This window comes from Sparus aurata, chromosome 17 (genome assembly GCF_900880675.1).
Source record: "Sparus aurata chromosome 17, fSpaAur1.1, whole genome shotgun sequence".
Classification (NCBI taxonomy): domain Eukaryota; kingdom Metazoa; phylum Chordata; class Actinopteri; order Spariformes; family Sparidae; genus Sparus; species Sparus aurata.
The window spans coordinates 17,505,333-17,528,933 of NC_044203.1; the positions used below are offsets into that span (position 1 = coordinate 17,505,333).

At 39.3% G+C, this 23,601-nt stretch overlaps 2 protein-coding genes across 9 annotated transcripts in view; one reads left to right on the forward strand and one right to left on the reverse strand.

The window, feature by feature from the left end:
• LOC115567199 (carboxypeptidase Q) overlaps positions 1-23,601 on the forward strand; it is a 51,384-nt gene that overhangs the window by 13,551 nt on the left and 14,232 nt on the right. For 2 of the 3 annotated variants that reach the window (XR_003981150.1, XM_030393554.1), the window contains exon 11: positions 22,109-22,211. Coding sequence is in view for 2 of the 3 variants with exons in the window: in XM_030393554.1 (XP_030249414.1) it covers positions 22,109-22,179 (71 nt within the window). In the remaining variant the exon portion in view is untranslated. Of the gene's footprint in view, positions 1-16,314; positions 17,329-22,108; positions 22,212-23,601 lie in introns of those variants that run through there. The other variant, XM_030393553.1, reaches the window with a different exon arrangement.
• LOC115567202 (uncharacterized) lies at positions 1,103-15,704 on the reverse strand. Of its 6 annotated transcripts, XM_030393562.1 has the most exons (4): positions 11,904-12,199; positions 11,642-11,820; positions 1,926-2,043; positions 1,103-1,781 (listed from the first exon to the last, which is right to left on the reverse strand). In XM_030393562.1, exons 1-4 carry the CDS (start codon positions 11,941-11,943, stop codon positions 1,582-1,584), a joined length of 537 nt encoding a protein of 178 aa, XP_030249422.1. In that variant the 5' UTR covers positions 11,944-12,199; the 3' UTR covers positions 1,103-1,581. The 6 variants fall into 6 exon arrangements, 5 of the variants coding, with proteins under 5 accessions (XP_030249422.1, XP_030249420.1, XP_030249419.1 ...); XR_003981151.1 differs by lacking the exons at positions 11,642-11,820; positions 11,904-12,199 and adding an exon at positions 6,364-6,550; XM_030393560.1 differs by lacking the exons at positions 11,642-11,820; positions 11,904-12,199 and adding an exon at positions 15,377-15,704.

The window sequence follows — 23,601 nt, forward strand, 5'->3', positions numbered from 1 at the left end:
TGCATGCTTCGTGGGCCAAAAAGCGGCTGACAAGGCCTGACAAACTCTGCTCCCATAATCTGTTATCTGACTACACACTGGAGGCGGGCTTTAGACATTAGTATGTTAAAGTGTATATAAAATAAATGTCAAATATTAAAAATCAGAGTTTGCAACAATTCTTCCAATTTTGTGCTCCAATAAAATCTACATGTCTGTATATAAATGTTTATGCCAAAGCAATGATCGTGGTGCATTTAGGATTCCACGTCCTCCTAAACATGTGACTCGTGATAATTTGGATTAGTCCAGATGGAATGGCATTGATTGAAGAATATTAAAGGGAATGGGGTTGTCTTTTTGTTATTAAAAGCTTACAGGATAATTTAATCTAAAATATATTTATCTAAAATATTGACAAAATCTCTTTGAAGCCACAAATTATAACACAAAGTGCAAAGCTGCACTTCCTTGTGAGGAAACATAAAAAATACATATAAAAACAAAACCTGCAATTTTTGAATAGTTCATTAAATAAGTGTATTTTTTGAATTTACTTTCCCATTATCAGTAGCACATGCTCAGAGTTTTTTGGCTGATCACAGTGTACACACTTCAGTTGGGTGTTCACCTATTCAATTATTTATCGAGGCTTGTTTGTCCTTGACTCAAGCTAATAATGATGGTGTCCTTCCAGTTCCTGACCTGTATTCTTCAGCAAAAAACATATACAGATACCTTCCTGTTTTTTCTTGCCAGCCACACTGTGTGTTTATGACCTTTGATCTAAGTCTCAAATTAAGCTGTACTTGGCGGAAGTGGAGTGTATGTAAGAGATATTTAGAAAATGGATGGATATTTATCAGTTGCAAGGTCATTTTAGTGTTTTTGGAATTTGGAAAACAGGCCCCAGTGACTCCTTCCTTGGAATGATGCAGAATGTAGCTTTTTAATTACTACAAATAACAATTAATTAAAGAATAAAGCAGAAATAACAGCACATAATCATTATAACACAACTTTATAATCTACCGAACCTACATATATTTTTTTTTATATTATATATATATATATATATATATATATATATATATATATATATATATATATATATATATATATATATATATATATATATATTTCATGTTGCCAACATTAAGACACATTATCAGTCGCTCCACATAAAAGCTACATTAAAATGTGTGTAAATTAAAGAAAATGTTGTGCCGTTGCCTCACAGCTAGAAGTTTCTGGATTCCTCTACCTCTCTGCTAGAATTTACATGATCTCTCTTGGTCTGCGTGTCTTTGATGTTATGGATGAGATTAACAGGTCCAAACATGTTCTCAGTTTCAGTCTAATTTAAGCAGAAGTGTATTACATCCCATCCAGAGAGACAACATTGTGGACTAACTTGTAGAAGAGGAACTGAAAACAAAAAGAAGGCATAAACATTTGAACCTCAGTCAGTAAGACCATAAACAGCTTCCCCTTTTTAAAAGGCATTGACTGTAACGTTTGCGCTAATTTGCAACACCTATCTTTGAAGAGATTTAAAAAAAACCATGCTGATAACCCATGACAGTGACAGAGTCTTCAGAATCAGGTTGAATTCTCTGGTTCATGAACCAGCAAGGACAACTTGCATTGTGAGGGGCCTTCCTCCTTGTCTGTAAGGCTGAGTCGAGGTCTCTTGGATGGTCTCTTTATGATAGTTGGTTGTAGGAACAATAATGGACTGTCCAAGGGGAAGGTGAGGGTGCACATGCCACAGTCTCTGCTGGCCACTCTCGCCTGGGTACCTTCAAGGCATGAAAACAAAATCAGTAATGCTCTCAGTTTTATCTGCAGTAGCAATATTACAACTCACTATTAAAGTAAGTAAGAGTGAGAAATAATCTCAATAATTTTTGTATAAGTTATATTTGATATTTGTGACAACAAACCTTTACTTCTGAGGTAAGTTTTCATGTAGACCTGTGTGCCAGCAGATAATGGTAGGTCAGTCTGGCAGGCGACATGTCTGACAGCAGGTAAGATTTTAGAACTGCTGCCAGCAGTGACCTAAACACGAGGGAACAGCAACAAAAACACTGATCAAGGTGACTATATTGAAGGTAAAAACAAAGCTATAATTGTGACATCTGTGAAGTTTCACAATTTCACCTAAATTTGTTTCAAGTATTGAATGCTTTTATTGGAGTTAGAGGGTTGGGCTGCGAGGTCTGTTGTCTCTGCTATTGGTTGAAAGAAAGCCAACACTATTGAAATAATAACTTTATAGAAAATAGCATAAGAGTGTAATTCACGTTACAATTAAAAGTGGGAACTGAAGAAAAAGGGAGGAGAATGAGATTAGAGGGAAGCACTACTTCTGTTTGAGCTTTGTTAAATGTTTCCTTTCTTTGTTACTTTTCTTAAACTTTCAGTTACTTTATTAATTATCTACCATATATTTGTCTTTCTTCATTTCATACACACATGGCTTATGATGCAATATTCAAGTTGATTTTATTCATACAGCCCAATATCGCAAATCACAATTTACCTCACACAGTAGAACAGTCAGTACAACATGCAGCATCCTCTGTCCCATCTCAAATGAGATGAGGAACCCCCACCCATAAATTTAGAAAAAAAATGACTGAACAACATTATGATTACAATCTGAGTGTTTGAGGATGTGAGGAATCCATTCAAAATAAACGACTGTACCCATGTTCATGAGGGAATAAGCCTCACAGAAAATAGTTGTAAAAGGATACTTTAATTGTTGGTTTTGGTCTTTTCATTTGCTCAAGACTGAGGCTAGAGCAATGTGGGTAGAAGGAAATAATGCAGCTACATCATGTTCAGTGAATGTGGTAGTTCTGCCTGACATGTTTTATAAGTGTGCAGTGCAGAAAAAGCTTCTGGTTACTGTTTACATCCTGTGTATCGGTAATAAATGAGAAGGATCTGATGGGTAGTGATCACTTCAGTTTTGGCTAGGGGTGCACCGATCCGATATTAAGATTGGATATCGGCCCCAATATTGACAAAATAGCTGGTTCAGGGATCGGAAAAATGAACAGATCCACGGGCCGATCCAGTTTTTCTTTTTCCCCCTCCGTCGCAGCACATCCTACGTCATTGGTCAGCAGCACATGTGTATCATGCTGGAAGAGCACAAGTTGTTGTTTGACCAACTGTTTATTAGTTTATTCTCAGGTTCAGCTATGTTTTATTTTGAATTCCTGTTTGCAGGACTTTGCACTTGATATTTGTTACAATATCTGTTTGATTACTATTGTATGTTCAACAAATACGCTGTTGTTTCTGCAGCTACATTTTATTTTAATTTAAGAAGTTTGATTGCATTCCGTTTTAGATTTGAATGCATAATTGTTTTTTTAAATAATAAATAATAATTCTCTCTGTTGGCCGGTGTTGTATCGAGCTCTGTTACCCCGTCGAGATGTGTTTCCCCAAGTCCTGGCCCTGTCCGAAATGGGCAAAGGAAGCGATGATATCATTACATTTCACCATTTAAAAGCAGGGGGAACGCATCCTGACAGCTTGTAATATTACTGTCAGATACTGTTCCCCCTCTGTTCCATAGGAAAGGACACTCACACATCTTTCAAATTCATCTTCCTGACTTCTTTCCCCACAACAGATAAGTCCTGCGATTTTCAGGCTGATATCATTAAATTTGACCATTTACAACAGGGGGAACATATCTTGACAGCTTGGAGTATTACTGTCAGATACTGTTGAATTTGAATTTGAAAGATGTGTGAGCCTCCTTTGCTATGGAACAGAGGGGGGACAGTATCTGACAGTAATATTACAAGCTGTCAGGATGCGTTCCCCCAGTATTTAAATGGTCAAATGTAATGATTTCATTGCTTCCTTCGCCCCATTTCGGACGGGGCCGGGACTAGGGGAAACACATCTCGACGGGGTAACAGAGCTCGATACAACACCTGCAGAGAGTGCAACCCCTCCGTGCTGTTACACTCTGGATAAGCGCATTTGCGTCCCGTGTTTGCCAGCTGATTTGAGAAAAGGTAACAAGAAAAGCTAACCGGGCTAAAAGCAAATTTAACCTCAACGTCCTCGGTCTGTTAATTGACGATGGACGAGCCGTTTATTTCAATTTATCGCCACCTACTGGACCGGTGGAGTGGTAGACGGGCAATAACTACAAAAAACCTTTGATGAAAACACTCCCAAGTTCTCCACAGGCAGCTGGAGCTCAGTCGCGTTTATGTTTCCACCTCCATTACTTAAGTTGGGCTACTTACTTTTACAGGAGAGGCGCCGACAGTGTACACCGAAGGGATGGCGTCCTCCGACAGACGTAGGTGGGCAGCCATCCCTGAGGTGTACATGCCCAAATTGTCAAAGACCTCCTCTGAAAAATGCCGGTCACATATCCTTGAGTTAGGACACAGGCCTCCTTCTTCAAAATGTGTAAATTCAATCCATTTTTTTCTTAAGCATGGGTCAAGTGGGAAGGGGAAGAGATTGCGGTAGTTCGCACATCCAAAAACACACCGGCGACCCATACCGGAGACATTTACAAGACAGAGACAGACTGTTTTAAAGTTATTTTTCACCAGAGAAATCCGTAACACTAGACATGGCGGTTGTATGACACCTGCCCCGCCCCTTTTCCCCCAAAAAGCTAATCGTAGCTGCCGTAGTAGTCGAACCGGGAAACATATTATCCAATCGCGTTGTTGCACGGACGGGAGCAACATTCACGACAGTTTCAACCAATTTGGTGTAGGACTTCTAAAAAGTAAAACAAGCCAATGTCCATTCTCTAGTTGTTTTTTGCCCACATATCCTCTGTCCTTCACACGACCATGTACAACTAATATTTTTCTTGCCAGTCGAGAAGTGTCGTTCTCCGAATAAGACGTAACAGGGAGGAGAGTAAAGGTGGACCGCTCCTGAAGCTTAGTTCCATATAAATGCACGGATAATTCGTTGTTTTGTCGTTAGCGGAAAACAATATTGACCTTGAAGTTGAAAAAGGAGTCTCATAAGAAACAACATAAAAACGCTTTCTTTAGTCTTTCGTGCGTTGTAGGCACCCTGAAGTGGTCATGATGAAAGTGGTCACTACAAACTCGGAAGTCCTTCTTTATTAGGGTCTCGGTCGGCGTGTTGGATGTCGAGTTGCAAAGCAAGTTGTTCAGGATCCACTTTTACGCTGTGAAAGTCTTGAATCTACATCCAGTGATGAACGCCTGTCTCTTGCAAGGCTAGGCTCCAACATTCAAACCTTACTCATGTGGGGCAGAGTGATATTGTAAACATGGCACTGGTGTGCATGAGGGGGTCTTCGTGCAAAACGTTTCTTCTTCTTCTTGATGTTTTATGGCGGTTGACAAACGTTTTGGTGCATTACCGCCACCTACTGGGTGTGGATTGGGACTCTATACATTCCAAACTTCTATTTATAAATTAAAAAAAGAAAAGAAAATAGATAATAAACAAAATTATATTGTCTATATCAAGTTTGTTCTCCCCGTGCTCATCATGCCTACTTTTCTTTGAATTATGTACAACCACCTTCCTGTTCTCTCTTATTCCCACTGATTTTGACACATTTCTTTCAATTTATACTTGATTGTAGTTTTTCTTTTTTAGTTTGATGTATTGAATGAAACCTGTTGTTTTTATTAGTATTATTATTTGAATAGATATTGCCACGAAAGGCTAATTAATCATGCTTTTCATTAGAATTACAACTTCATGACATTTCCTCCGATGGAGTCCAATCATTCCCATTCGGAGATTGACACCTCTCGACTGACAAGATGGCGGCGAGTGTAAAAAATTGTGGTAAAGAGAGTTGTTCAGAAACTCTCTTTTTAGTAAACTCTGTGTACACAAACAATGTTCTCAATGCTCGTGTTCATGTGTAGAGACCCTGGTGATACTACGAGCAAAGTTTCATGTTGTGCCGAGCCTTCTTAGTGTTTTAAAAATAGCGGTTTTGATGCTAGCGTACCAGTGCCCGTAGCATTCCCACTGAAAATTAGTTTGACCTGAAAATTAAAATACAGTGAATCTTAAAAGTGCCTCTTTCGTTGTAATTATGCTTTTACACGAAGGTTTAACTCGGGTACATTCACAAAAATAGCCTAGGTTGCATTTTGGCGAGAGTTTTGCTTTAAGACAACTACCATTGCTGTAAACGCCACAGACCAGGACTACAACCACTTGATAGTGCTTGAATATAAATAAAGCATTTTCCTCAGCTTTTCTTGCCCTTTTCTGTCCCTGCAACACACTATCAGCTGCCCACTATTTATATCAAGCACTGTGATAGTCAAATAATCATAATATACATTAATAGCTACTGTCACAGTTCATACTGCTCACCCAGCACTGCCATCAGCACACCTCCGCCATATGTCCGTCATGACATAAGTCACACCGACGCTCCCTCACTCTTGCTCGCCCACGTTACTAATTCTGCTAGCTTAAAATTAGCCATTAACACAATATGTAAAAATAAATACTTATGAACATAGAATAAAATACTTTGCACTAATATGTGCAAACTGATTAGAGGACACAAAAGCATGTGCCTATATTATGCCAGCAATTTTTTGTTTATCTCTGAAATGGCTTATTCAAATGGAAAATATAAATTATTAAATAGTTCTGATGACCCAATTCAACCATTTAATAAACTGTTCTCAAAGCAAAATAAAAATCTGTATTTGGTTATCCTCCATGACATCCAGCAGATCCTCTGTTTCAAAACCAGAATCACGACGATCATACCATTTAGTCTCAGTGTCTTGTGTTTGGCCAAGTTTCACCCGTACTGGCATGGTAAAATCTCTTCAGATGTGGGACAGCACTGCTTGTACAAAAAGCAGAGGAGTAATAGTAGCATTTTAGATTGCAAACTTAGTACAATTATATTTGGTAAGGCATTTTGAGAGCCAAAAGTGTGACAGTACAAACGTTAGTATTTGCCTCAGTTATCTTTCTTTCTTATGCATATATCTTATCAGATCTAATTATGCTGCCTCCCTGATGAGACATACAAGATACTACTAGTTTACTTACGCCTTGAGGATTTGGAATCAGGCCCAACAATGTGGGGACAGCAGTATCCTTGATCAATAGCTTCTTTGAGAAACCTGCATTGTATTGTGCCTGATTGAGGAAGCAGTTAGCGCTAAAGTGAGCTGAACAGACTGTCAGATTTGGACTAAAATGCTCTGGTATTTCAGAGAAAATAAACCTGAGCCACTGGTCTCTAATGTTTCTGTCCTTAGGAAGGCTATGTAATGATATATTGGCTTCCTGACATCCAAGGATTGTACAGCGTTTCCTTGACATATTTCTGTCCTGTAGCTTGTTAGCTCTGTGATGGAATAACCTCTCGTGTTGTGCTGTTAATAAAGTTTTTTAAAAAAGTGTTTAAGGGTGGGCCTTGCTGAGGGCAGTGACTGTGTGGTTATGACATCACAACCTGGCGGAAGTCCTGACAGCTCTTTTAAAGGCACAGCTTCTGAAGACATTTCTCCACTGACTGAGGGTGTTCATATTTATATTGAAGCAAGACCTGCTGTACCTCAAAATCTCACTTTCGACATCATGGGACCTTTATCTTCCCTGTTACCAACACAAGCCTGTGTACATTGTCATACCCAGCCGACAGATAAATCAGCCATGTTCCAGTATAACTGGTGGTTGAAGTAACTGCTTAATCGTGTGGTGTTGGTCTAGGTGTGAAAAATTTTGCCTGAACATTAGCTTTGACATTGACAAATATGTGAAAATATTAGACTTAGGAGAGACACTGGCAAATGATTCTCATTAATAGAAATATGAATGCATCTTGAAAGCAATTTAATTGTGGTAAATCATAGCACAGCAAAAATACTGCAGCATTTTCGACCTTGCACCATATTTAAGCACACCAAAATGTAAATCCTTAAAGGGATATTCCAGCGTAAATTTCAATCCATGGTCTAACACACCGTGACACCGAGTAAGACCCCCCTGAGAGATCAAGTTTGCCAACTGCTAGCTGATGTAGTAAAGTGGAAATGCAATTAAAGTTCATATGTGTCTTGCCTACCAGTTTAACAATTATTATCGAGAGCTGACAGGGAAAAGAACGGAACTGAGCATTTCTAACTTTAGGTATTTGGAGGAGAAAATCACGTAAACAAACGCAAGATCACACTGAGGACGATGTTTATTACCGGAAGAGACTGCCTATAACATAGTGAAGCAGACATCACAGACCATAGACATATATACATAGACGCCTCCTTGAGCGCTGGACTGTACGTTGATGTCGCCGCCATATTGGAGGAGGCAGCTCCGCCACGTGAATTAATACATGCCAATGGAGTGAACTTTTTAAAAGCTCCTTCTACAAAGTGCCATAAGTTAATGCCTCTCATTTACACATTCACACACGTGCGGATGTATTCAGGAAGCAGAGAGGAACCTCTGATGATTATAAACATTAACTACTCCTTATTCTTCCTATATTTTTCTGTCCTTCTGTGTTGTTTAGTGGTTTAACATCTCTGACTGCTTCTGTACTGTTGAATGTATACAGATGCCTTTCAATTCTAATAAAAACAAAAAAAACATTAACTACTCCTTATATTTTTAGTATACAGGTCGGCACCAAACCACAGGATGGATTATTATAATGTTTTTATGTGTTTACAGCTGCTAATGTAACGCTGTTACTGTGATCATACATGACAGTTAAATATTGAATCTGTCTATAATAACCAGATCCTGACATGTAAATGTGACATCTGTCTACCATACTGTCAATTTGTTTTATTTAATTAACAGGGTTTCCGCGGGTCATTAAAAAGCATGAAAAGTCATTAAATGGATTTTGTGAAAATTCAGGCATGAAATGGCATGAAAAAGCATGAACTTCGCTGTTCAGAGGCATTAAAAAAACTTGATTGAATAAAAACATTGTTTTTCACGATTTATTTTGATTATATAAACATCTAAATCTAATTTTGATCGGAAGTATAGCGTAATGGTTGACAGGCGGAACCTTTTAATCGGCTACCTTTTTACGGCCGGTGCACAAAGTTGAGACACCGTAGTAATGCTATCTAGTGTGTGTGTGTGTGTGTGTGTGTGTGTGTGTGTGTGAATGCTGTGGCCGTGACTAAAGAACCGAGGAAATAAATGACGGAAAAATGGGGAAATGCAAGTTTCAGCAGAAGTGGTTGGAGGATGAACAATTTAGAAGCTGGTTAAAGCCTGTAGAAGGTAAACCCGGAGAGGCATTTTGCACCATGTGCAAAAAAAACTTCAAACTTTGCACAATGGGCGTCAATGCGGTAAAATCTCACATGCAGTCAGGGAGTCAAAAGTCGGCGTTGAAAGGCAGGCAGCAGTTAACCGTGTCGAATTTTTTGGCCGTGACCAGCAGCGCAACATCTGCTGTCACCCCTACACCTGCAGCTGCCGCTGCTACCACCACTCCTGCCAACTTAGGCCACAGCAGAGCCGCGACAACGACTACCCCCAGCAGAGCCGGGACAGCGGGGAAGACCACCGACGTGCGAGCAGCATTTGGCTCGAATGCGACTTTGGAAGCGGAGGTGCTCTGGTGTCTAAACACTGCAGTGAAGCATCACTCATATGCATCCAATGACGATACACTCATGGCTCAAATGATCACCAAGTCAAATACTCTAAGGAGGAGACACAAGGACAAATGCCTTGAACTGAAAAATGTTGAGACAGAGTTGGAGCAAAAAGGAAAGGAACTAAGACATATGCACTAATGGCTCACCATGGGTGGATTTTCCTCACCTGGATCCTCAGTGTGGGTGTGTGTGTGGTGGGGAGGACAGAGGTTATTCCCCCCTAGAAACCAAAGCCTGGCTACACCCTGTTTCAATACCAGCATTCAGTTCAGATGACAGTGCTTACTTGAAGTTAGTCTATCTTTTGTGAGTGGTTGACGTGATAGTTCAACATTTTGGCGAATTTGCCTTCTGCCATAAGCAGTATAGGTTCATTACTTTTAATTATCAGTGCATGTTGTTTTGAGATCCACCGGGCAGAGATGTGTGCTGCCCAGTGAAATATTTGTATTTTGTTGTGTTCTTATTTTGTGAAGCACTTTGTGTTGCATTTAATGACTGTAAACCGTCTTGTGATCCATCTGACAGTTAAATTTGGATTTTCAGATACAAAATTGGCATTGTCAAATGCTTACAATTTGTGTGTGAAAGTATCTGCATTTGGACACTGGCATTAAATTAGTTTAAAGTGGCATGAAAAAGGGCATGAAAAAGCATGAAATGAGATTTGCTGATACCTGCAGAAACCCTGATTAAGTTTAAATATGGACAACTGACTTCATAATATATGAATCAGAAATACTTTATTGATGCCCGCTGGGAAATTGCAGTGTTACAGATGCTCCCATCAAAGTCAAGAACTAGACTACTTACTACTACTACTGATAATAATAATAATAACAAGAATAACAAGAATAATAACAACAATAATAACAACAATAATAATGAAAACTATATATGGTGCATATTTATAATAGCAGCCTACAGCAACCTTACTTTCTTTACTATGAAATGTTATTGCATACATTATCATGTTATAATGTTCTGTCATGTAGTACATCACTTCACTGCTGAAAGAAAAGAAAGCAGGCTCACTGCCAGTTGCAGTTTCTGATCTTGATTTGCAGACTTTGTTAATTTTTTGTCGCCATGATTGTTATTATTAGTACTTAGATCATCAAAAATCACTGTATTTATAAAAACGACGTTGGTGTTTTTTATTCACACATAGGTCACATTTACACTCAGGATGTGGTTATTATGGAAAGATTCAACATTTAACTGTCATGTATCATCACAGTAACAGCGTTACATGCATTAGCAGCTGTAAACACGTATAAAACATTATAAAAATGGTTTGGTGCCGACCTGTAGACTGAACATTATATTATAAGGAGTAGTTAACGTTTATAATCATCAGAGAACGTTACAGACGTTGTTTTTGGTTACTCTGTTTCCTGAACATATCCGCACGTGTGTGAATGTGTAAATGAGAGGCATTAACTTATGGCACTTTGTAGAAGGAGCTTTATAAAGTTCACTGCATTGACTTGTATTAGTTCACAGGGCGGAGCTGCCTCCTCCAATATGGCAGCGACGTCGACGTATCTCAGCAGCGGGCCAACCCGCTCAGTGAGGCGTCTGTGTATATATGTCTATGTCACAAACAACAACATAGCTGAATTTATGGGGTTTGACAACAACAACGACGAATTTCGAGGGGTGCCCCTATCAGTTTGAGTCCGAATTCACAGAAGACGAGCTGCAGGAAATAGAGAAGAAAAGGGAAACAGAGGGAGAGCTACCGGTGGTTCAACGCATAAATCCATCAAATAGTTTACCTATTAGCAACAAATTGGTGGATTAATTTTCTAATATATTGACCAGTAATTTTACTTTTAAATTCAAAAGTAGTATACATTGTATAAGTGGATAGGCAAACTTTCGTTCATTATAAGACTATCATACTACAACAACTTGTGTCTGTGGCTTGCACCAAAACCACATGTACACAACACATCTTTAGTGTTCTCCCGCCACCCAAGTGAAAAAGTTACCTCCGTGCTATCTGTAGCCACCTGCTCCACTCGTGGGACGGCATTCTTCTTCAGGTATGTTTTTAATGGGTTCTCGGGGCCGGCGGGACTTTTAGATAACACAAAGTCGTCTTTGTCGAAATGTGCACTGCAGACGCGGTAGTTCTTCTGCCTTAGCGCCTCGGTCGGCGTGTTGATGTCTATGTTCAATATAACAAGCCACCGGTTCACTATAGTGCGGCCATGTCTCAGCGGCAATCTGTGAAATGAGTCCGGGTTATACCTTTTTTGCTTCTTTCCGCAACCGGGATAGTAACAGACATTGACCATTGTGTCCTTCTTTGCCTCAGGTATTCCGTCGTGACCGATTTGTCTTCACCCTCTTGCCGTCTCCTCACTCTTCACGAGATAAACGTCACGTGCAACCTCGCGTTTGTTTACGTGATTTTCTCCTCCAAATACCTAAAGTTAGAGATGCTCAATTCCGTTCTTTGCCCTGTCAGCTCTCGATAATAACTGTTATAAACTAGTAGGCAAGACGCATATGAACTTTGATTGCATTTCCATGGAGTAATGGTCATACATTTTCATCCTTGAGCTGCAGAACTCTACTGCACTCGGTAATCGACTCATCAGGGCTTCCCTTCCCCTTAACAAGCATGCAGCTGCAGGAGAGTGGTGAGTTGTGTTGTCTTTTCAATAGGAATCCGGCAAAGCTAGCAGATGTCTGATGCCTCGAACTATGTGCTGGGACCCTATTTTGTTGCTGCAGTTTGGTGTTGTTCTGAGCATTATTTGTGGCTATGAGTGGCTTTTTGATGGCGGTTTCTTGGTGGAGGCATAGACTGCAGTGTGTTGTTATCGTGTGGTCTTTTCTGAGGTTGCAAAAACGACATAAGCTAGCGGTCGGCAAACTTGATCTCTGGAGGAGGGTCTTACTCGGTGTCACGGTGTGTTAGACCATGGATTAAATTTACACCGGAATATCCTTTTAACACTGGCAATGCAGCACCGAAGGTAATTTCCCAGGTGCTTAAAATGAAAACTAGTAAATGGTATAGTAGGAGACTGTATCGATGCCTGCAAATGTCAGCAAGTCGTTTACAACATGTTCCTGCCGTTAGTCCGAGATGTGTACTTAATATCAATTGTATTGATTTGATAATTGGTTATTCTTCCATACAGTCAGTCCGAGGTAAGATATGAGATAGTGAGCTGTGAAAAAGTGTGACAGTGTTACACTCACATTAATGTACATTATTCAACGCACTCATTCATCCAGATTAGACATTAATCACATTCATTATGCAGTTAGTGACAGAAATACGATACACACAGGTCATAGAGGTAAAATGCTTAGGGCATGGAACAGTCAATGGACAGTGATAGTAGAGGATGGCATAACTGAATGTTGATTGTCCTGTGAGTGATAGCAGATGTGTAACTGAGGTTTACACATGTGTATTTATGAAGGGCTGAAAAGGAATTTTACAAGGTGTGATTCAGATGTTTTGTATTTGTTTTTGTATTAACTACTTTAAGACAACATGTCAAACAACCTAATAGGAGACTGTCTGTGTGTCTGTAAAAGGATTGAGGCAAGCACTTCATATGTTGGGCCTTGGTTGCCCCTGGAGGCAAAGGCAGGGTTATCAGGACAGCTGCCCTAACCAGTCATCTTTAGGTGACACAAACAGAGGTGAAGTAGATCCGAAAGAGACAAAGACATTTTGACTTTAGCCTAAGGAAGTAAAACTCCCCCACAAATATAGAACAAATGAGGTTGGGACATACGGCACAATGGAAATAAGGGTAATGGTACAATTTATTATGCATATAAAAGGGTTCGGAAAGAAAAAGGAAAACAAAGAAAATTGTTTTAAGTCTAGATGTTTATATGAATCCAGTTTTTTTTCCAGCATTTTCCCCCTCATCCTTTGAAGTCAAAGATAGAACATCATTTTCTCTTTGAGCGGATGGAGTTGTTTATGTTGATAAGAAGGGCAATGGTGGGAGGGTTCCGCTGGAGAAATCATTCTGTAATTGTTTTTTTGTTTTTTTTACCTGCAGGCCACAGAAGTCTGTGTATATTTTGCTTTTGCTGAGACCTTGAGGATTTTTCCAAGGTACAAATAGGTGAAAAAGAGATCAGATTCAGGTCATAATCTCCAAGACTAAATGGGACACTTTTTTCCATAAAGGTTTACCTCAACAAGACCAGAAAATATGTGCATTGTCTGCTGCGACCAATTAATACCATCCACAGAAAATCTTCAAATATTTTTGGAAAAGATGTTCTCACTAACAAAGACTTATATACTACTCCTTTAAACAATCCCAATTTCTCAGCAGATGAAGTGTATGAAATTAATTTAAATAATATCTTAGAAAAACATTACATCCAGGGAATGACATGGCTTAAAATATTATTCTCCTTTTCTATCTTTTTAAGATGCAGATTTTAAACCATGTTACTCTTATTGAAAACTTACAACTTAAAAAGTCATAGACATTTAATTTGATGTATTTACTATATTTTATTTTATTCATTTTTATAGTATGAAGTACGCAGCATTTGTTTAGATTTTGTTTTAAAAAATAATACGTGTGTTACATGCATTAAATTAATTTCTTACAAAAAAGTTGAGGAGAAAAAAAAGTGTGTAAGACTACATATGAGCTGTGTGAAAACAAATAGCTTACCTCGGTCCGCACAGGCTGTGTGAAGTATAACAAGTTCTCAAATGAATCAGATTAAAAACAATTTATTATACATATTTTAGACTGGAATAAATAAATAAATAAATAAATTGTAAACGACTTAATGACGTTTGCAGTATTTTCAACAGGCATCGATGCGGTCACCTACTTTCCTTGAATAGTTTCCACATATTCACAGAGGAATTTTAAGTTAAACTCTAATTAATCCGTGTTCTAATTAATTATGTTTCACACTGCGATGAGCTGGCGACTTGTCCAGGGTGTACCCTGCCTTCGCCCGGAGACGGCTGGGATTGGGATAAAGTGGTTACAGACGACGACATGACATGACATCCCTGCTGGAAAAACCAGCATAGACCAGCACCAAAACACAACATATGCTGGTCTTGCTTAAGTTGTGTTTTGGAGCTGGTCAGTGCTGGTTTTTCCAGCAGGGATGTTTTAATACCAGAGCTGGTGTGTTTACAATTTTAAGTAAATGATACCAGGTCGAAAATAGAATTAGAACTGCTTCAACATATAACACCAAGGTTCAGTCACATTTTAGATACATTTAAGTTTCATTAGTGTGGCTTTACCACTGTGACTGCCTCCTCTTTTCTCGGTGTCTCAGTTGCATAATTGTGAAGGCATCGACAGATACTGCTTCAACTCCATCGTGTGTTGTTTTGTTCTCTTTACGTGAGCAGACAGCGAATTGTAGTTTCGCATTGACGATATCTAATATTATCGTCTAATTTTGCCGACACCCAATTTAATCGTTTAGCAAACTGTTTAGCTTGCAGCAGCGAACGATACAGTCGGAATGTTTATTTCCGGGTTCGTAGACAAAGGGTCCTCAAAAGACCACGCCCACGACACATGTCTGCTGAAGCCTGAGAATTGGCTCCCATAGTTAAACCAGCAGTTAATTTACCATATCGCTGCTGGGGATGCATAGGGACTTACACAACACAGTCCTCTTTGCTACCTTAACATAAGTAAAAATGAATTTATCACCTGATTTATCTGCATTGTTAAAATGTTTTTACTCACTGTTTTAATGTTTTGGGATGGGTCCGAGATGGTTGGAATGGATCCCTTCTTCAAAAGTAATTTGGACACCACCCCAGCATCATACAGCCCCTGATTCTGTATGCACTCCGGTGTAAAATGTCCTGTACACACCCGGAAAGACTGACTTTGTATAGGTTGATTCTGGTCCCCAAAAATAAAATCCATCCACTTGTCTGCTAAATTTCTCTCTTTTGGTAGGCTGTGCAGTGATTTGTTTGTCGCACTGCAGCCTGGAATAATGCACTTTTCATGGCCAATTTTCAGTGACATCGCTGCAAAGTCTCAAAAGCTATGTGGGATGTAGCAGGCAGTAAGGGGGGCGGGTTTAAACAAATGTAAGCTAAACAAGGATTGGTTATCTGGTTTCAACGTAGAAACTGGATCAAATTCCTACTGGCTTGTACAGCTGAGAGGCCTTGCTGTGGGGGAGTGAGAGGAATGACATTTGGAGAATTAATTTAGTAAAACGGTGACCTTTATGTATTTTTTCTTCACCATCACTTCTCCTGGGATCCGTCGAAATATATTTTCTTGATATGGGACCATGCTCCTGCCAAAAAAATAAAATAAAATAAATTAAATAATGATAATTTCTTAATACAGCAGACTGGAGAGTAAAAAGAACAAGTTTTTGAGGAGGTTGAAATAGAAAGGTCACCACATTGAGGACTGAAATGATTAGGTTTTCACTCTCCACTGTGCACCAAGTTTAGTTGTTCTCAGCATACTCAGATAACAAGGCGAAAAACTTTGATGAATTAGGGTTAAAGAAATTGACCCATGTGCCCCTTTCACAGAAATGGGTAATATGTAACAGATTAGAGTCCAGGATTGTTTGAACAGTTGATTCTTCAACATGTTACATTTAGTCGAACAGTTTGTATTTAATCTGACTTTTTCCTCCATTTCTGGTCCAGGCGCTAGCCTCCACGTGGCAGACAGTCGATACTTTTGGTTCCACCACAGTGAAGGTGACACCATGATGGTTCAGGACCCTCAGGACATGAACCTCTGCTCAGCTTTGTGGGCCGTGGTTGCCTATGTGGTGGCAGACCTGGAGGACATGCTGCCCAGGTAGCCAGTTAGAACAAAGGATGCTGAGCTTCCAGTTAATGTGAAGACGGCATGATCACTGTGAACCACAGCTGTACTGGTTAATGCAAAAACAAGTATTCCAATCCAACTTTTTCCATTTTTTATTTTTTTCAGGAAACCATTAGATTGAACGGTCTGAGGAAAAAATGTTTTGTTTACAGATTGTACAATGATACATTAAAACGTTAGCAATAAGGGAATTTTGTTTTTACTGTGGGTCTGTGTGAGAATCATCTTGGCTTGTAGTCAAACAAATCAAACAGGCAACATTAAATAAGCTCTAAGAAATTATTGTGTCCAAATTCCAGCTGTTTGTCACTTTCCAGTGTTTTGTCTCTTAACGAGTCATATTTTTGTGTGTTTTAAACTGTTTTTAGTTTGTTGAATTGGGAAATATAATTTCTGCCTGCATTCTGCTCCACATTAACAGGGCGATTGCAGTGTTATAAAATAATATTGATCATTGCCTTACACTCCTTTTTGTTCTTCTGCTTTAATACTTTGAATTATGCTGATCATGTAGTTTCTCTGACATGAGAAAGAGGAAGATGAGTGAAGATGACGACAAGTCTAGGTCATAGAAATGAGACAGAGAGGAAGGAGAAATGGAGAAGTAGGAAGTGGCATGATGGGTGAAGAGTCAAAAAAGGAAAATCATTATTCGTCGGAGAGGAAGTATGAATTCATCATTTTGTGGGCACTGTGCAGGCCAACACAACACACACACACACACACAGAATGTCTTCCCTCTGTGACCTGGGAAGTCAGCACTCCCCACGGATGATGTCAGGGTGAGTCAACCAGCCAGTGCAGATAAAGTCATGATGGAAAACAAAGATGTGAATGTGTAAGTGTGTCTGTGTTGAAACAAAGCTGTGAAACGTCAAGCCAGTTTCTGCTGAACTCTTCCCTATGTACCAGTAACGGTGATTCATATGCAAACAGTGATGTTAGGTAAGACACACAGTCTGGATGTTAAACACTCATGGAGTCACACATACATACTGCTGACCTCAACAGTAGAAACATGCATGTATCAACATGAGAAGGACGTCAGACAGACAGGACTGTTGGAAATCACGTGGTCAAAATGAGGCCAGGTTTCCTTTGATGATCTGGATCTGCTGCATGAGACTGCAACTTAAGTGAACTTTATGCACACTGAAGCAGGCAACACGGTGACTCCCTGTTTGTTATCTAGAGACTGCAATTATTGCGCAAATAAGTGAATTGTTACATTAGATTTATTTTTAACAAACAAATACCCTTGATTTGTACATAATAGCTGCAATGTACCCCCCAGCTCAGCTTTGTTTGAGAGCAGCCAATTATAATCTGCAAAGTTGAGTGAGGAAGGGGTAGGTGTGTGATTGTTTATTTTTATTATTGATTTGATATTCTCGATTATTTATTCAACAGTAATGTGGGCAAAGAGAAAAAAAAGCCCATTATAAAGGCCATGGTGACATCTTCTAATGTCGTTTTCTCCAACCACCTCAGTCAGCCAGTCACCTTACTACCACAGAAGATGGAGACATAACAAAAACATATTTACATTTGAGAAGCTAGAAAACAGATTTTTTACTTTAGAAATTACTGAAAAACAATATTTGGTTATTAAAATAAATACCTATTACATTAATGTTGACGAACTGTTACTGAGACTGGGATACATGCTGCAGAAACCTGATGGTTTTCAACAACTGTATGACATAACAGATCAGTTAATCAAGACAATTTTATGAATAATGAATTATTAATATCTTGTGTTGCAAATATGTCATATGTCAGATGAATTCAGCACACAGCAGCGATAACTGTACAGTTAGTCTTAGCTTATACTGAATTTATGAGCATAGGCCGCCACCTTGTGGAAAAGCTGCAGCGCAATGCCCAGTCACTTTGTATACATCTTTGTTTTTTTCCTGTTTGAAATTAAAAAGGTGCTCGTTTGTCTGACTCAGGTTGAGAGAAACAGCTCACTTTATAACGGGGAATGCATTCTGAGTTAAATGGACTTACACTTATTTGTGTAGGCCCAGAATAAGCAAAGCATCGAAAGTGGTGTACGACTGCCTTGCTTCCCATCACTGAGCAGTAATTAGCAGGTTATTAAGGACACTTGTTGATGGCCTGGTAGCTGTAGGATATGAAGACATTAGAAAGTGCTTTATAATGACCAATAAAGAACTATTTTCTTATTTTCTATTATGACTTTCAAAGTTCTTAGAATATGTAGTTCTTTAGCTGATGCTTCAGTAGCACATGGTCGTTGGATTTTGACAGATCATAGTTCATACTGCAGTTGGGTGGTTACAATAACATTTTTGTGTGCTTGACAGTGTGTTCCTCACAGTTCCTGACCTATGAAGTAAAAATAGTAAGGTCATCTTTGTGTTAAGATGTTCTGGAAAACAGACGCCTGAGATTCTCTCTTTGGACAGTTACATAATGCAAGTCACTAAACACTCAAAACAACAACCAAAATACAGAATAAACTAGACACAACAGCACATTAGTACAACTGAAGGTTTTTTTTTTCTTTTATTACGTTTTCATGCAGTCAACATTGTGACACACATTACGAGTAGCTTCACACAAAAGCTACATTCAAATCTATGAGGAAAAGTCATTTAATTAGTCGTTACTGCTTCTAATACAATTGAATAGAAACAGACTCAATGAACCGACCCGATTCTGTAAAGGCCATACAGAGCTGAAACTGAACCCTACTGTGGAAATATAGAATTACCAACCCATGATTTGCAGTAATGCTGTGAAACTATATGGAGCCGCTGCATCTCTGTTTCAATGGATTATAGTGAAAATCGGTATTTGTATGTTTCTGTCTTTGTGATTTTGGTTGTCATCAACTGGGCCGAACATCTTCTTCACTTCTGTCTTTACAAACATTGTGATATAACTTGTAGAAAAGGAACTGAAATTAAAAGAACACAAACACATTTGAAGCTTGACACAGGAAGACCACAAACACACCACCTCAACCCCCTTTTCTTTATAGCCAGAAGATGTTTAGTGAACTTGAGACAAATTGTCAATTATTAAACCACTCCTCTGGAGCAGCTGAAGGCAGTTGTCCTGACACGTGATCTATTGTAGAAACAAAAAACAGCTGCTAACCTAAGACAGTGACGGAGTCCACAGAGTCATATTGAATCATCGGATTCATTTACCACCATAGACAAGCAAGGGCCTTCCCCTTCATCTGTAAGGCTGAGTCGAGGTCTCTTGGATGGTCTCTTTACTATTGTTGGTTGAAGGAACAGTAATGGACTGTCCAAAGGGAAGGTGAGGGTGCACACGCCGCAATCTCTGCTGGCCGCTTTCGCCTGGATACCTTCAATGCACAAAGAAATCAGAGATCTTGTCAACTGTGTCTACAGACACTATATGAATGAGCATACTTAATATAAAGTAAGAAAAAGCAAAACTGAAATAATTTTATGCACGAGTTGATGATATGTAGTATTACAAACCTTTACTGCGGAAGTGACACTGCAGAGTTTTCATGGAGAGCTGTGTGCCGACAGATATTCTCTTTGGAGGATCAGTCTGGCAGGCGACGTCTTTGACAGTTGGAGAAATTGGACAGATGCTGGCAGCGGTGCTCTAAACAGTTACACAGGCAACAACAATGAATACATCTGTTATATAATTTAGCCAACACAATTCAAGTTGAGTCAACCTGATAGAAAATAGCAATAGATTTAAGGATTTGTTTGCAAATGACTGCTGGGTTGAATTGTCTCTTCATTCATCATGTGATTAAAATGCAATAGAGTAGGTTCAAAAGGCTGTGAACAATCGAGCTGCTTGTTTAATGGGTGTTTAACCTGTGAACAGTCAAAGCTGCAGACCACATAAGATTTGGTGGATTATCTTCTTTGTGGTGTCATTTCTTCCAAGTTTAATATTTTTGTAATGATTATTTTCATTATCTACACATTTTTTCGTGATCCTAGTCACAGTTATTTAGGCAAAGTTTTGGCCAAAAATGACAGGTACAAGTAATTTGTGCTTTAAAGAAACAAAACACTTTAACAAACAACGGATTCTGATGACTTATCTGTTGACTGACTAATCATTTCAGCTCTATATGTGACTGAGACAGTCATTCAGTCATTTGCGAGTCCATATCTTGGTGCTTAACTGTCCAACTCAGGTTAATTACAGAATCAGATGGAAGAACATTGAGAAAACCAGCTATGTGATAGAATTATGAAAACTTATTTCATTACCAACATGTAGTTTTTTCAAACAGACAAAATAACAGGTAATGTAACAAATCACTTGTTCTTAGTCATAAAAAAACTTACTAACATTTGAATTTTAAGCGTTTTATTGTATTTTTATGATACACTTTACAAGAAAGCTGAAGTGCTGCAAGACAGAAGACTGTTGAATACTTATAATCACAACAAGTTATTTTAAAAGGCAATGATATGAAAATAATTTTGACAATTGCAAAAGTCTCTCTGAGAATAATAGTAACTACAATCATTTCCAAAAGTGGGTGACTGCGTTGATGCACTGTTGGACCTGATCCTCGAGAAGGTTTCCCAGGACCATGCCCTATATGTGAACAAGGTGCTGAAACTCATAATCCCTGAAGACCTCTCGGCTCCGTATGACAGACCCGACATACTGGACGTTACAGCCAGTTATGTGTCATGGTTCAACCAAGGACAGGTCTTAAAATATCCGAAATACTGCCGAACTGGTGACGAGGCCTTTCCTCTTTTATCCACAATTTCCTCTCAGGCTGTCGCACTACTTGTGTCCTTTAACTCCGCGCCGTTGTTTTTGTTAACGCAGTTTTGAGGCACGATGCAGATACATCAAAGTGCTACTGTGCATGTCACTCAACAGGTTGTTGCTAGGTTACCAAAGAGCGAGTGAGTTTGTTCACGCCACCAACCTTGCTTAGCTGGGCCGGAAGAGGCTGAGAGGCTAAAGCCCGTCCTCTGCCTACATCCCCCAGAATGCCTTGCGGTTCTAGATCGGTGTTTTCTTCCTGTTTTTTTTTTTTTTTTGTGTGTGTGAAATTATCGAACGTATTTTCTTTTGATATTGATCACGTGTATGTCACGATAGATATTGTTATCGTTTTAGCGACCAGCCCTATGTAGTAGCTTATGTAAAACAAGAGAAGTGACATCAACTTTATCTTACATGTGTAACGTTAGCTATGCCAACAGCTACATAAAGCTAAAAAAGGATCACTCGTAAATAAACTCCAGGAGAAGAAGTCATTACACAGAATGGTTGGCTTGGAGTGTAAATTGTGCTGTAACAGTCAACCAAACACTCGTTTTGCCCTGGGCTATGCTAACATATTCCGGTTTAGAAATAATTTACAAGTGCATTACTTTCGAAAGTTCACAATTCTTAAACCCTGCAGAGAGTGTAGCTGGTCGTTGGGTTTGCAGGAGAAACCAAGCTGACTGCAGCCGAACTAGAAGCTAGCGGTTAGCTGCTAGCCTTAACTTGTTCTCAATGGCGAAACACACACTACATCACGCACGAGTTCTCCCTAACCTACAAAAAGAAACACACAGCTAATTGTTTGTATACTTACATGTCCCTCGTCTGCAGGTTTTCTACGCAAAGTTGGAAGTGCCCCACTGTTCAGAAAAAGTCTCCCGACTACTCCTGCCTTGTACTGACCAAGGTTGGAGAAACAGTCAGTCTCGAAGTGGTAAGCACACACAAAGAGTTTTTTGCTAACTGTGGCTGGGATCTTGCCTTCAAACATGAATTCAATCCACGCTGCTCTCCTGTCCCCTGCGGCTGGGGCACGATGGAGGGTTTTGTGCTGGTCTTGACAGCCAACAACACAACACTTCTCGTTGCGCTTCGACATGTTGCTTTCCAAAATGTAATCTCCGAGGAGGTAATGTTTTACCTGGTAAATGGAGACACCTTACTTATGCTGTGATGGGAGGGGGTAGTGGGTGGGAATATTCAAATGTTTCAGTCAATGACGTCGGTGAACGATCCGAATCTGACTGGCTCATCTGGAAACTGCAGGCACTTTGTATCTCAGGCACCAATAGTCTGTTTTTAAACTTTATATGCGTGTTGCAGCACCATCGACCCAAAATACCACTCCAAATCCCAGAAAAAGTGAGTTTTTCATAATATGGGGCCAAGTCATATTTGTGTGTGTTTTAATCTGTTTTAGATTGTTGAATTGGGAAATATCATAACTTCTGCCTGCATTCTGCTCCACCATTGCCACATTAACAGGGTGATCTGTAAGATTTTACACCATAACGTCATTGCAGTGTTATAAAATAATATTAATCACTGCATTCTGCTTTAACACTTTGAATTATGTTGATCATGTAGTTTCTCTGACAGGAGAAAGAGAAAGATGAGTGAAGATAATGACAAGTCTAGGTCATAGAAAGGAGACAGAGAGGAAAAGGAGGAATGGAGAAGTAGATGTGGCATGATGGTGAAGAGTCAAAAAAGGAAAGAGAGGAAGTATGAATTCATCATTTTGTGGGCATTGTGCAGGCCAACACAACAGATTACAAACAAACACGTACACACTTACGCACACACACTCAGGTTGAGAGAAACAGCTCACTTTATAACGGGGAATGCATTCTGAGTTAAATGGACTTACACTTATTTGTGTAGGCCCAGAATAAGCAAAGCATCGAAAGTGGTGTACGACTGCCTTGCTTCCCATCACTGAGCAGTAATTAGCAGGTTATTAAGGACACTTGTTGATGGCCTGGTAGCTGTAGGATATGAAGACATTAGAAAGTGCTTTATAATGACCAATAAAGAACTACTTTCTTATTTTCTATAATGACTTCCAAAGTTCTTAGAATATGTAGTTCTTTAGCTGATGCTTCAGTAGCACATGGTCGTTGGATTTTGACAGATCATAGCGTTCATACTGCAGTTGGGTGGTTACAATAACATTTTTGTGTGCTTGACAGTGTGTTCCTCACAGTTCCTGACCTATGAAGTAAAAATAGTAAGGTCATCTTTGTGTTAAGATGTTTTGGAAAACAGACGCCTGAGATTCTCTCTTTGGACAGTTACATAATGCAAGTCACTAAACACTCAAA